General features: G+C 37.5%; 1 protein-coding gene across 4 annotated transcripts in view; it reads left to right on the forward strand.

Annotated features, from left to right (window-relative positions):
• The window catches only part of LOC138308473 (protein tyrosine phosphatase type IVA 2-like), a 52,912-nt gene that overhangs the window by 32,265 nt on the left and 3,753 nt on the right, over window positions 1–16,894 (forward strand). For all 4 annotated transcript variants that reach the window (XM_069249456.1, XM_069249458.1, XM_069249459.1 and 1 more), the window contains exons 4-5: window positions 14,057–14,187; window positions 16,666–16,740. In XM_069249456.1, coding sequence (XP_069105557.1) covers window positions 14,057–14,187; window positions 16,666–16,740 — 206 coding nt within the window. The remainder of the gene's footprint in view (window positions 1–14,056; window positions 14,188–16,665; window positions 16,741–16,894) is intronic.

Raw genomic sequence — 16,894 nt, forward strand, 5'->3', positions numbered from 1 at the left:
CATGTGAATTGACAAATCACATGTGTTTATAATGTAAACTCCTCTGAAATGATTTAATACACATACTCAAAGATTTAAATAGGAGAATAACTAATTTTGAATGTCCTATATATATTTATAGGCTTTTAAACTTCGCTGATAATATACAAGTCAAATTGTGTTTGATTAGGCCTGACTATATTAACCTTCTATTTATATAACATTGTTATATATGTATTATAATACTACATAATATGTAATAATACATACTTGCTGATCAGGAAGTTTGAATAAATTTGCTGTGACAGGTTATGTATTATTTATACATTTAACTCATTCACCCCTGAAATTTTGTAATGGACTGGTCTGGTCTTTGATTTAGAAGAGTCTAAATGTGGTTTCAGGGTTTCAATGAGTTAATATGTCAGTGGTGTTAAAAGTTTTTTTTTAGATCTCGCATGTCTGTATATTGAAGACAAGATTTAGACATAAATGAGTATGGATATTAAGATATATATTACAGTAAGTTAAAGTAATCTGATGCTTAATTAAGGGTTCAACATCTACATGACTAAACCTATTGCTTCATTTGTCTAGTTTATCAGCAACATGACTAAACCAATTGCTTGATTTGTCTAGTTTATCAGCGACATGACTAAACCTATTGCTTCATTGGTCCAGTTTATCACCAATATGACTAAATGTATAAATCTATTGCTTCATATGTCCAGTTTACCAGCGACATGACTAAACCTATTGCTTCATTTGTCTAATTTACCACCAACATGACTAAACCTATTGCTTCATTTGTCACCAACTAGTTAACAATAATCTTAACTGTTCTGTTTCCCATCGTTTACTATCAATCAATAGTGATTCATGAATAAGAATAGAACTGATGATTCATTTTGAATTGCATTGATGGGATATCTCATATATAATGTTAACACCTCGACCTGTCTGTAGTGACAACCTGTTAACCTCATTCACCCCTCCAGACACATTTAGACTCTCCTAAATCGAAGACTAGTTCAGTCCATTATGATATTTCAGGGGTGTGACCCTGAGCATCCACTTCAGATTCAGATGCACAAATCTCTATAACCAATTGTTGATCTACAAACACTTTAGATCACAGTCTGGCGATGAATCATCTATTGCACACACCAGCCTGACTTGTTGGTGACCTATTTGTAGAGGTTGACCTCGATAGAAGTCGATAGAAGTCAACTGGTGGCTGTTAATGTGTGTACTCTAATGTCTCCTGTAGTATTGAACGGAGGAATGCCATTCATTGGGAGGATCTGGCCCAGACAGGAATTTATTTAATTCATTCACCACTGAAATTTCATAATGGACTAGTCTAATCTTTAATTTCGAAGAGTCTAAATGTGTCTTAAGGTTGAATGGGTTGACAAAGGGGATGACAGAAACACTTGGGTGTCTGGTGATTCAGGTCACCCTACAGCAGATTTTCTCATCACTAGGAAATTTTACAGACCGAGAAAATTACTGTCTGTTGGCTCACTGTCCTATCTCTTGGACAATAATAATTCAGTTTTCTCAATTTTTTTTCTAAAATTTATATAAATACTCCAAAAGTAAATTTTCAATAAATTTAATAATTTTTGATTTTGAGCAAGTTCCGGCTTTATCTTGTACCCTCCTCCCCCCTTCTCAACAGTCCAAACTCACATAAAGGTACAGTGAGGGGTTGATCTGGTACTTAATCCTAGACAGGGATATACCTGTATACCCAAACAAGGGCGTTAAGTCCATCAATCAATCAAGTACAACATCTGTTGGTCTTGTTTGTCTCAAAACTCAGACATTTATTGATGGGGATACAAAAAGGCCTTCAACAAGTGTTTTAGTCTGGATGTCTTCTGTTCATTAGGCTTTTTATAGACAAAGTAAAATTTAACATTATCACAGTCAACCCTTCACTATACTGCCAGTTATTTTCCTCGACTAAATTGGAGTTATAAGATGGTGATGATAAGGCTAATCAATGGTTACAGATTTGTAGTCTGTTATCATTAAATAGGTCCAAGTTATTTTTATCCAAACCAATTGCTGTAAGATTTTATTTTTGATGCTGTGAAACAGCATTCTTAGATATGCACAGCGAGCCTGTGCACATCCAAACAATGAAACCACTCTGCGATGAAAATTAATAGTTGTATTGTTCATTTCACGTGATACTTTATTGTGTGAAAAAAACCCACCCCAATATTCAAAACTTCGAATGAAATGATTTGAACATATTATTTAACATTTTCACCATTTAACATTTTCACCAAAAATTTTAGTCAGATAATACTAACATCACCACTTTAGCAATTTACCCTTGAGCTTGCAGTGATAGTAAATCACGTTGTGTATAAAGCTGAGAAGAGACTGTCTGAAGATGTCAGAGAGAAGACATCAATATTGGTGTTTGTTTTGTGGAGATAGCGAATATTTTGACGTAGAGAGTTGTGTATTGGAGAGATTGGTGTTATGCGACATGTTTTTGACGTCACTAAGAGTCTGTGTTTGTAGCGACTGTAGTGACCATAGCTTGTTGACACACAATGTTTCTATCACATTTCCTGTAATTTATCTACTATATATAGTGAGGCACACCACAGGGGTCTGTATACATATATATAGTGAGGCACACCACAGGGGTCTGTATACATATATATAGTGAGGCACACCACAGGGGTCTGTATACATATATATAGTGAGGCACACCACAGGGGTCTGTATACATATATATAGTGAGGCACACAACAGGGGTCTGTATACATATATATAGTGAGGCACACCACAGGGGTCTGTATACATATATATATAGTGAGGCACACCACAGGGGTCTGTATACATATATATAGTGAGGCACACCACAGGGGTCTGTATACATATTTATAGTGAGGCACACCACAGGGGTCTGTATACATACATATATATAGTGAGGCACACCACAGGGGTCTGTATACATATATATAGTGAGGCACACCACAGGGGTCTGTATACATATATATATATAGTGAGGCACACCACACATATATATATAGTGAGGCACACCAAACATATATATAGTGAGGCACACCACAGAGGTCTGTATACATATATATTGTGAGGCACACCAAAGGGGTCTGTATACATATATATATAGTGTGGCACACCACAGGGGTCTGTATACATATATATAGTGAGGCACACCACACATATATATAGTGAGGCACACCACAGGGGTCTGTATACATATATATTGTGAGGCACACCACAGGGGTCTGTATACATATATATAGTGAGGCACACCACAGGGGTCTGTATACATATATATAGTGAGGCACACCACAGGGGTCTGTATACATATATATAGTGAGGCACACCACAGGGGTCTGTATACATATATATATAGTGAGGCACACCACAGGGGTCTGTATACATATATATTGTGAGGCACACCACAGGGGTCTGTATACATATATATTGTGAGGCACACCACAGGGGTCTGTATACATATATATAGTGAGGCACACCACACATATATATAGTGAGGCACACCACAGGGGTCTGTATACATATATATTGTGAGGCACACCACAGGGTCTGTATACATATATATTGTGAGGCACACCACAGGGGTCTGTATACATATATATAGTGAGGCACGCCACACATATATATAGTGTGGCACACCACATGGGTCTGTATACACATATATAGTGAGGCACACCACAGGGGTCTGTATACTCGTACATATATATAGTGAACTCGAGGTACACCACAGGGTTTTATATATATAGTGAGGCACACCACAGGGTTTTTATATTTTCCCAAAAATGTGAATAAGTTCAGTTTGTAAAAAGTTCCTGCGACTATTGTCTTGTTGCATTATGTGAACAGCTGAAATTTTGATTACATACCATAATAATCACGCTCTGTCTTGTAATAGGTAAAAGGCACATCATGTGACATGGATCTGTTACTACTGAGCCACTTGGCCACATTGTCTGGGTATTAACTGTACTAGTTATTAGGTTTTATGTTATTTAAATCATCGAGTACTCTCTTGACAGTTCACACCAGTTGTTATTCCAGACTTACTGAGCTAATAAGTACATTTTAGTCTGTAAGTCCAAGGCTTAGGATTACAATGCCCACACTATTAGTACAAACGTACTGTGATAATGTCTGTGTTGTTTAACACAAGGGATTAATATTACAAACCTACCGTAATCATTTATATAAGCGCCCAGAGTTCTTAGACAATTGAGAGGAGGCTTAATAGAACCATTGGACAAACATTTCACGCAAAAAAAAAAAAAAAAAATTGAAGAAGAATCTTCTTTTTTCTAAGAAGATTTCAAATAAAGAATCCAGTGGTTTTTTTTTATACTGTGAAACAGCATTCTTAGGTACTCTCGGCGAGCCTGTGCACATCAAAACAATGAAACCACTCCGCGATGAAAATTAAAAGTTGTTTTGTTCATTTCACTTAATACTTGATGGTATGAAAAAATAAAACCCCAGTATTCAAAACCACAGACATTGAATTTGTATTACTCTGAGATCAGTAGTCTCTCGAAAATCACGAACAATGCCTTTTTCGCTGTCTTCCTCCGCGGCAGACTTTCGGTGGATTTTGGATTGTGTATGTTTATTTAAGTTTTACGTAATTCATGCTACTGATCGATTATTGTAATCAAACGTTAGGAAGGTAAAGTTTTTTGTGTTGGTTGCATTGATGAACTATATCTGATGATATTATTGCGCAGTAAAAGTAAAAAGTTTTGAGTACGTGTTACCTCCCTTGATCTTTCACTGGAAGTTGTGTCTTTTGTTTATCGACAACTGCGTTGTATTGAAAGGGAAAAAGTACAAAATTTATCAACATAAACTTACAAAATATAATGATAATATAGATCTTTATATGTACGAACAATTTAAAGTGACAAATGAACTTATATTGTCGTGTAATGTACGGTAGCCTTACGAAGACTTGCTAAAGTCAGATACAGTACATGAAGTTTTCTTGATATTAGCGGCTAGCGTTCTTGTGAATTTAAAATAAATCCGAGTGATATTCGTCATAAAATAATGTACCTTTTATTTGGCAATGATTATCTGGCCATGATTTATTAGTCAAAAGTCGTTAAAGCAACCGATGTTAGTTTTCTAAAAAGGAAACCAAAACATATCCGTAAATGGTAATATTTCTAATGTTATATTTTCCGAAAATATTCTTCAATGTTAAGTGGATATTAAGATACAGATATGTTAACTTATTTTTATTTTTTTTTGTCTTTGAAGAGACATTGATGAAATTGATAATTTAGTAATTAATAAAGAATTAAAAAAAAAAAAGTATACTAAATTCAGTATTTCAATGAAAAACCAATTTCTTTATTCCTTTGTTTGAGTCCTTCAGTCACAGCAACTATGAGTGGCCTTGTCGCTTTGATTATTTCGAAATACGGTTTTGCTTTTACACTGTAATTTATAAAGTATACAGCAGGACAGAGTATGTTTTTGACTTAGATTTGACTGTTGAGTTTAAAGTACATGCCTATTTGTTATATGTTTCATGTCAGATTTCTAAGACATTTGATTTGACTTCTGAATCTATAAAAAGATGGATGCCCGGTACTGTATTCATATTTGCAGTGTAAATTAAATTTGAGCTCAAATTGAGGTATCAATAACTAGAAGGGGCGCTTATTTGGTGGAATAGTAGAGTAAACTTTGGAGGATAATGGATGGATTACAGTAATGTAACTTAGTATTTGATCTCTGGGGACTTGAGGCATCATGGATCAGATTATCTATATTAGCCTAGCTAGGTAGTCCGTAGATTTCACTTGGATAACTCATAGACATGGAGTTGTAGGTATGCTATACTAATGTGGTTGAGGATTATAGCTATTACAATAATGTGGCTGACATGGGACTATACTTATTGTCAGTAATTATATAAATGTACTGTGTGGCCTCAGTAGTAAATAAAAAAACTTGTTAGCCCTTGACCCACTGCCCTGTATCCACTCTGGAATGGTGTCAAGTTGCCTGTGTGTCTGGCCGTGTGATGTAGGCTAATTAACTCCACAACATACAATACCCCTCCTACACATTTAATGTACGACACAGTAGATGTGGAGGTTAACCCCACAACATAATACCCCTTCTACACATTTAATGTACGACATATTAGATGTGGAGGTTAACCCCACAACATAATACCCCTTGTACACATTTCATGTACGACACAGTAGATGTGGAGGTTAACCCCACAACATAATACCCCTCGTACACATTTAATGTACGACACAGTAGATGTGGAGGTTAACCCCACAACATAATACCCCTTGTACACATTTCATGTACGACACAGTAGATGTGGAGGTTAACCCCACAACATAATACCCCTTGTACACATTTAATGTACGACACAGTAGATGTGGAGGTTAACCCCACAACATAATACCCCTTCTACACATTTAATGTACTACACATGTACAGTACATGTGGAGGTTAACCCCACAACATAATACCCCTCGTACACATTTAATGTACTACACATGTACAGTACATGTGGAGGTTAACCCCACAACATAATACCCCTCTTACACATTTAATGTACAACACAGTTGATGTGGAGGTTAACCCCACAACATAATACCCCTTCTACACATTTCATGTACGACACAGTAGATGTGGAGGTTAACCCCACAACATAATACCCCTTCTACACATTTCATGTACGACACAGTAGATGTGGAGGTTAACCCCACAACATAATACCCCTTGTACACATTTAATGTACGACACAGTAGATGTGGAGGTTAACCCCACAACATAATACCCCTTGTACATATTTAATGTACGACACAGTAGATGTGGAGGTTAACCCCACAACATAATACCCATTGTACACATTTAATGTACGACACAGTAGATGTGGAGGTTAACCCCACAACATAATACTCCTTGTACACATTCCATGTACGACACAGTACATGTGGAGGTTAACCCCACAACATAATACCCCTCGTACACATTTAATGTACGACACATTAGATGTGGAGGTTAACCCCACAACATAATACCCCTTCTACACATTTAATGTACAACACATTAGATGTGGAGGTTAACCCCACAACATAATACCCCTTCTACACATTTAATGTACAACACAGTAGATGTGGAGGTTAACCCCACAACATAATACCCCTCGTACACATTTAATGTACGACACAGTAGATGTGGAGGTTAACCCCACAACATAATACCCCTTGTACACATTTCATGTACGACATATTAGATGTGGAGGTTAACCCCACAACATAATACCCCTTGTACACATTTCATGTACGACACAGTAGATGTGGAGGTTAACCCCACAACATAATACCCCTTGTACACATTTAATGTACGACATATTAGATGTGGAGGTTAACCCCACAACATAATTCCCCTTGTACACATTTAATGTACGACATATTAGATGTGGAGGTTAACCCCACAACATAATACCCCTTGTACAAATTTAATGTACAACACAGTAGATGTGGAGGTAAACCCCACAACATAATACCCCTTGTACACATTTAATGTACGACACAGTACATGTGGAGGTTAACTCCACAACATAATACCCCTTGTACACATTTAATGTACGACACAGTAGATGTGGAGGTTAACCCCACAACATAATACCCCTTGTACACATTTCATGTACGACACAGTAGATGTGGAGGTTAACCCCACAACATAATACCCCTTGTACACATTTCATGTACGACACAGTAGATGTGGAGGTTAACACCACAACATAATACCCCTTGTACACATTTAATGTACAACACAGTAGATGTGGAGGTTAACCCCACAACATAATACCCCTTGTACACATTTAATGTACGACACAGTAGATGTGGAGGTTAACCCCACAACATAATACCCCTTGTACACATTTGATGTACGACACATTAGATGTGGAGGTTAACCCCACAACATAATACCCCTTCTTCACATTTAATGTACTACACATGTACAGTACATGTGGAGGTTAACCCAACAACATAATACCCCTCGTACACATTTAATGTACAACACAGTACATGTGGAGGTTAACCCCACAACATAATACCCCTTGTACACATTTAATGTACAACACAGTAGATGTGGAGGTTAACCCCACAACATAATACCCCTTGTACACATTTAATGTACAACACAGTAGATGTGGAGGTTAACCCCACAACATAATACCCCTCGTACACATTTAATGTACGACACAGTAGATGTGGAGGTTAACACCACAACATAATACCCCTTGTACACATTTAATGTACGACATATTAGATGTGGAGGTTAACCCCACAACATAATACCCCTTGTACACATTTCATGTACGACACAGTAGATGTGGAGGTAAACCCCACAACATAATACCCCTTGTACACATTTCATGTACAACACAGTAGATGTGGAGGTTAACCCCACAACATAATACCCCTTGTACACATTTAATGTACAACACAGTAGATGTGGAGGTTAACCCCACAACATAATACCCCTTGTACACATTTAATGTACGACACAGTAGATGTGGAGGTTAACACCACAACATAATACCCCTTGTACACATTTCATGTACGACACAGTAGATGTGGAGGTTAACCCCACAACATAATACCCCTTGTACACATTTAATGTACGACACAGAAGATGTGGAGGTTAACCCCACAACATAATACCCCTTGTACACATTTAATGTACGACACAGTAGATGTGGAGGTTAACCCCACAACATAATACCCCTTGTACACATTTAATGTACGACACAGTAGATGTGGAGGTTAACCCCACAACATAATACCCCTTGTACACATTCCATGTACGACACAGTACATGTGGAGGTTAACCCCACAACATAATACCCCTCGTACACATTTAATGTACGACACATTAGATGTGGAGGTTAACCCCACAACATAATACCCCTTCTACACATTTAATGTACGACACATTAGATGTGGAGGTTAACCCCACAACATAATACCCCTTCTACACATTTAATGTACGACACAGTAGATGTGGAGGTTAACCCCACAACATAATACCCCTCGTACACATTTAATGTACGACACAGTAGATGTGGAGGTTAACCCCACAACATAATACCCCTTGTACACATTTCATGTACGACATATTAGATGTGGAGGTTAACCCCACAACATAATACCCCTTGTACACATTTCATGTACGACACAGTAGATGTGGAGGTTAACCCCACAACATAATACCCCTTGTACACATTTAATGTACGACACAGTAGATGTGGAGGTTAACCCCACAACATAATACCCCTTGTACACATTTAATGTACGACACAGTAGATGTGGAGGTTAACCCCACAACATAATACCCCTTGTACACATTTAATGTACAACACAGTAGATGTGGAGGTAAACCCCACAACATAATACCCCTTGTACACATTTAATGTACGACACAGTACATGTGGAGGTTAACTCCACAACATAATACCCCTTGTACACATTTAATGTACGACACAGTAGATGTGGAGGTTAACCCCACAACATAATACCCCTCGTACACATTTCATGTACGACACAGTAGATGTGGAGGTTAACCCCACAACATAATACCCCTTGTACACATTTAATGTACGACACAGTAGATGTGGAGGTTAACCCCACAACATAATACCCCTTGTACACATTTAATGTACAACACAGTAGTTGTGGAGGTTAACCCCACAACATAATACCCCTTGTACACATTTAATGTACGACACAGTAGATGTGGAGGTTAACCCCACAACATAATACCCCTTGTACACATTTAATGTACGACACAGTAGATGTGGAGGTTAACCCCACAACATAATACCCCTTGTACACATTTAATGTACGACACATTAGATGTGGAGGTTAACCCCACAACATAATACCCCTTGTACACATTTAATGTACAACACAGTAGATGTGGAGGTTAACCCCACAACATAATACCCCTGTACACATTTAATGTACGACACAGTACATGTGGAGGTTAACCCCACAACATAATACCCCTTGTACACATTTAATGTACGACACAGTAGATGTGGAGGTTAACCCCACAACATAATACCCCTCGTACACATTTCATGTACGACACAGTAGATGTGGAGGTTAACCCCACAACATAATACCCCTTGTACACATTTAAATGTACGACACAGTAGATGTGGAGGTTAACCCCACAACATAATACCCCTTGTACACATTTAATGTACGACATATTAGATGTGGAGGTTAACCCCACAACATAATACCCCTTGTACACATTTAATGTACAACACAGTAGATGTGGAGGTTAACCCCACAACATAATACCCCTTGTACACATTTAATGTACGACACAGTAGATGTGGAGGTTAACCCCACAACATAATACCCCTTGTACACATTTAATGTACAACACAGTAGATGTGGAGGTTAACCCCACAACATAATACCCCTTGTACACATTTAATGTACGACATATTAGATGTGGAGGTTAACCCCACAACATAATACCCCTTGTACACATTTCATGTACGACACAGTAGATGTGGAGGTAAACCCCACAACATAATACCCCTTGTACACATTTCATGTACAACACAGTAGATGTGGAGGTTAACCCCACAACATAATACCCCTTGTACACATTTCATGTACGACACAGTAGATGTGGAGGTTAACCCCACAACATAATACCCCTTGTACACATTTAATGTACAACACAGTAGATGTGGAGGTTAACCCCACAACATAATACCCCTTGTACACATTTAATGTACGACATATTAGATGTGGAGGTTAACCCTACAACATAATACCCCTTGTATACATTTCATGTACAACACAGTAGATGTGGAGGTTAACCCCACAACATAATACCCCTTGTACACATTTAATGTACAACACAGTAGATGTGGAGGTTAACCCCACAACATAATACCCCTTCTACACATTTAATGTACGACACAGTAGATGTGGAGGTTAACCCCACAACATAATACCCCTTGTACACATTTAATGTACGACACAGTAGATGTGGAGGTTAACCCCACAACATAATACCCCTTGTACACATTTAATGTACGACACAGTAGATGTGGAGGTTAACCCCACAACATAATACCCCTTGTACACATTTAATGTACGACACAGTAGATGTGGAGGTTAACCCCACAACATAATACCCCTTGTACACATTTCATGTACGACACAGTAGATGTGGAGGTTAACCCCACAACATAATACCCCATGTACACATTTAATGTACGACACATTAGATGTGTAGGTTAATGTCCTTTATGGTAGATGGGGAGCTCTTCTATTTCTCTTTCTTATTTATGGCAGCTGATGTGATGTAGTGGTTAGAGTGTCTAGCATTTTTCCACTTCTGGGTCATATGGAATGACCTTTATGGCAGCTATTATAATGACATTTAAGCAAAATTGACAATTTATGGCCTACATTTTGTGTTATAGCATTGTAATAAAAATGGCAAGAGTTACACTATTACAAAGAGACACAACACGGACATACCGCAGTTTCCCAAATATTCCTCCACACTCGCAAGTTCTACAACACAAACATACCGCAGTCTCCCAAATATTCCTTCACACTCGCAAGTTCTACAACACAAACATACCGCAGTCTCCCAAATATGCCTTCACACTCGCAAGTTCTACAACACAAACATACCGCAGTCTCCCAAATATGCCTTCACACTCGCAAGTTCTACAACACAAACATACCGCAGTCTCCCAAATATGCCTTCACACTTGCAAGTTCTACAACAAAAACATACCGCAGTCTCCCAAATATGCCATCAAACTCGCAAGTTCTACAACACGAACATACCGCAGTCTCCCAAATATTCCTTCACACTCGCAAGTTCTACAACACAAACATGCCGCAGTCTCCCAAATATTCCTTCACACTCGCAAGTTCTACAACACAAACATGCCGCAGTCTCCCAAATATGCCTTCACACTCGCAAGTTCTACAACATAAACATGCCGCAGTCTCCCAAATATGCCTTCACACTCGCAAGTTCTACAACACAAACATGCCGCAGTCTCCCAAATATTCCTTCACACTCGCAAGTTCTACAACAAAAACATACCGCAGTCTTCCAAATATTCCTTCACACTCGCAAGTTCTACAACAAAAACATACCGCAGTCTCCCAAATATGCCTTCACACTCGCAAGTTCTACAACAAAAACATACCGCAGTCTCCCAAATATGCCTTCACACTCGCAAGTTCTACAACACAAACATACCGCAGTCTCCCAAATATTCCTTCACACTCGCAAGTTCTACAACACAAACACGCCGCAGTCTCCTAAATATGCCTTCACACTCGCAAGTTCTACAACAAAAACATACCGCAGTCTCCCAAATATGCCTTCACACTCGCAAGTTCTACAACAAAAACATACCGCAGTCTCCCAAATATGCCTTCACACTCGCAAGTTCTACAACACAAACATACCGCAGTCTCCCAAATATGCCTTCACACTCGCAAGTTCTACAACACGAACATACCGCAGTCTCCCAAATATACCTTCACACTCGCAAGTTCTACAACACACTACCTACACCAGATGTTGTCCTTTTATGACCCCGGCATGCCATTATTAATCAACCTGTCAACCAGGCCCCAAATTCTATAAACTGCTATACATTTATATATAATTACCATACACCTTTGAAGCACTTGCATTGTCTCATTGAGTCATTTATATATACCATACACTTTTGAAGCATGAACATTTACTCATTGAGTCATTTATATATATGCCATATAAACCTTTGAAGGGTTTGATTTGACTTATTGAGTCATTTATAGATACTATACACCTTTGAAGCATTTAATTACATTGACTCATTGCGTCATTTATAATATATAGCTTAGAGGCATTTAAATATCAAACACCTTTGAAGCATTTACATTGACTCGTTGAGTCATTTCTTGTTGAGTCATATATAGATACCATACACTTTTGAAGCATTTTTGCATTGACTCTTTGAGTGATTTATAGATATCACATTGGTTAGGAATTTGTGTACATGCATATCAAATGTACAGATCTAAATTGAACAAAATACATTAGTTTCTTATTCATTTACCTTTAATATATGTTTCATGCGTCTTGTTTCTGTATTAAATATAACTTGGTGTTGTTATATATTGGTAGGTAATGTTAATATATAAGTTTTAAAGCGGGATGTAAGTATTTTGGTGTTTATATATAGACCTAACATACATGTAAGTCTTCCAGCGGGATGGAAGTATTTTTGTAGTGTCGGGAGATGATGGATCTAAATGCCCTGTTAGCGTGTAGGTCAACCTATACTTCTGTGAAATAGGAAGGATTACTGAGTTGTATACAGAAATAGCTGGTGTTACTAGGATCTCTTTCCATTATGTTCCTCAGTGATAACCCAACATCATCACACAGGGCTGTAAAGTTCTTCATCCTGTCTGTAGGTCTGCAAACAACATTTACACTCATTATTTCTAAGCAACACTATGAAAGAAAGATTATTGAACTGCTAAACCTATATACACACATTATATTTGTTAATTTTACAAACAAACACAAAGAAGGTTCATTTATATATTTTGTATATATTGATGTACCTCAAACTTATTTGACCCAATAAGCGCCCCATCTCTATAGATTATTTGACCCAATAAGTGCCCCACCTCTAAAAAAACACCCTTTTCTCATCTATTTAGGTGTGTTTTACAAACAGCAGGGGAACAGTTCAATTTTGAATTGAAATATTATGCTTTCGTTTTTCCTTGAAGAGTGATCTCCCCTTTATAAGTAAAATATAGAGAACCTTAACTATGATTGAATAATTTTTTTGTAAGACCAATTTTGATTGGATGTTGCTTTCACTTTGATTTGATAATTTGTTTGTAAGACCAATTTTGATTGGATGTTGCTTTCACTTTGATTGGATGATTAATTTGTAAGAGCAATTTGGATTGGATGTTTACAGGACTGGCAGTTTGATGATGGAAACCCTCCTCCAATGATGGTAATGGACGAGTGGTTTAATCTGCTCAAGACCCGCTTCAAGGAAGAGCCAGGATGTTGTGTGGCTGTACACTGCGTTGCAGGACTCGGAAGGTAAGCTATAAGGTGGCATCAGCTACAAATTGGTGGAATTTTGTTGTTGTTTCCATGGCAACAACATGCATAGTTCTATTTTAGAAAAAGCTGTGTAGCTGCATCAGACCATGTGCCCGCCTTTAAAACATCATAACTTTTCAGGATGTTTTTGCACTGTGTTATATATAAGCTGGAAATTCATAGAACTCAAGTGTTGCTATGGTCTGCATGGTTTGTAACTTAATCGGCCAGAAACTTTCTCCACAACGAGCAATTTCATTGAGATTTGTGTTGCAAAAATACGTTGTTTGAGACCATTCCCACCGTTTAATGTCCTGAATTTAAACAGATAATCCCACGTTTCCAATTCTATAGGCCTACCTATACTGTAGCTGTACACCTGGTCGTTTACAGTTTTGTAAGGTCAATAAGTCCTCTCTATAACACCATTGGGATTAACTCGGGCTATAAATGTTATCTGTCCTCCCAAGGGCCAAATAATCCCTGGCTTCCTATCAATATTTTAACCGTCATGATACTGCAGCTTTGATGTGGAGCTGTCGGTGTCAGTGACGGATAACACATATTTTATATCTATCGTCTGGAGGTGGTATAAAAACGGTTCTTGCCTGGATATTTCCTAGTGTGAAACGATTATATGATCTCATGATCTGTCTTATTAAATTAATTTTCTGTTTTAGACAAAATTCTCACCTGTATGTATACTTATATCGTCCCATTATAATGCTATTTCTAGTACTGTATTTGACCTAATAAGCGCCCAGGGCGATTAAAAATTCAAAAATGAAAGGGCTCTAAAGAAAACCAAATTTGGGCTAATCTTTCACTCTAATTATTGCACAGGGCAAGACATACAAAAGAAATCAAATAGTTTCTATACACGGTTTTCAAGTCAACATGAGTTATTGAGGCCTCAGAAAAGGGAAAGGAGTGCTTATAGGGGCAGCAGGGTACTTATTGGGTCGAATATATGGTAATACCTTTAAATTTAGCAGAATAGAGTTTATTTCAGAGCAAAATATGTTGCATAGTCATCTTGTAACAGTCAATATAATGTAAAGATACCTGGTAGATATACAAAGATATGGAATTTCAACTGAATTGTAGAATGGTCCTAATATCTTGTGAAGTATAAATTGGATTAGTCATGCAATATATATTTGATGGGCTATTCACCTGTATTTCATTTCTTTGGATAAATAGTTTCGATTCAGTGCTTTAAAGTTTTGTACTCATTTACTTAGCATGAGAAAAACATGTTATTTCGCTTGAAACCTTATAATGTGGTTTAGTTATTGGCTACTCGATCTGTTTACATCCCTAGGGGTGTAACTGATGATAAGCTAGCAGAGTAAAAGATTAAAGATTAGAAGACATCCTAGTATTGTTGTGTGAGGTTGCCATGGCGAAAATTAAGATATTTGACTTAAATTGCTAAAAAAAAATCAGTCTATTGATTGGACCTTTTTGTTTGCCCAGACTACTTACCGCTCGAGCCTGTTGTTGCCATAAGGCTATTTGTAGATTCGTAATTACATGGCGGGGTTAATTGGCTGAGCGATATTTTTATAACTGCAAAACCATGACAACCACAGGTTGCTGTCTAGTAGCTGTGGTTATGTCGGTGGTTACGAGGTAGGATTACCAAAATAAATAGTATGTTACTGTATACAGTATGAGCTTGTATGTGTCAGACACGTGTTGGTTGATTAGTTCTATTATACAATAATAACTGTAAAATTCAGTGATGGTATATATAGTCTTCAGGAGACGGAGGTACCTTATGATTAGGGCTCACAAAATATGTCAAACCTAGGGCTCGAAAAATATGTCAAACCTCAGGTCTCACAAAATAGTCAAATCTTCGGACTCACAAAATAAGTCAAATCTTCGGGCTCTCAAAATAAGTCCACCTTAGGACTCACAAGATAAATCAAACCTCAGGGCTCACAAAATATGTAAAACCTCAGGGCTCACAAATTAGTCCACCTTAGGGCTCACAAGATAAATCAAACCTCGCGGTTCACAAAATAAGTCAAATCTTAGGGCTCACAACATAGTCAAATGTAAAGGCTCACAAAATAAGTCAAATCTTAGGGCTCACAACATAGTCAAATCTCAGGGCTCACAAAATAAGTCAAATTTTAGGGCTCACAAAATATGTCAAACCTGTCAATAGGTCATTTTGAATATATATGTCAGGTGTAGAAAGAACATTTGACTATAAAGACTGTCTTTCTCTGATTGAGGTCATTGAACAATATTTATGGGAAACAAATGATGTCAGATGTGATCTAAAACATCATAAATGATGATCTTTTAAGGAGTAAAGGGAGAGATTTCCTCCTTTTACTGATTGTATCAATCGCATCCCTTCTTTGCGGACAGGTTTGATTATTTTGATGTTTGTTTGACATAGTGCCTCAGACAACTAATTATTCTGATGTTGTTTATTGTGTTTGGTTTGCCTTACAGAGCCCCAGTACTGGTGGCGTTGGCCTTGATTGAATGTGGCATGAAATATGAAGATGCTGTGGAACTAATTCGAAGGTAAGTACACACATGCTGATATAAGGGAGGTAACTGTCAAATTTTTCCAAATGAAACTAAAAGTTATATGTGAATATTTTCAGTTAATGTTGAAACCATGGTAAGATACATTCTGAATATGAAAAAGAAATTAATGCTGACTTAAGGGAGATGA

Source organism: Argopecten irradians, chromosome 15, assembly GCF_041381155.1.
Source record: "Argopecten irradians isolate NY chromosome 15, Ai_NY, whole genome shotgun sequence".
Lineage (NCBI taxonomy): Eukaryota > Metazoa > Mollusca > Bivalvia > Pectinida > Pectinidae > Argopecten > Argopecten irradians.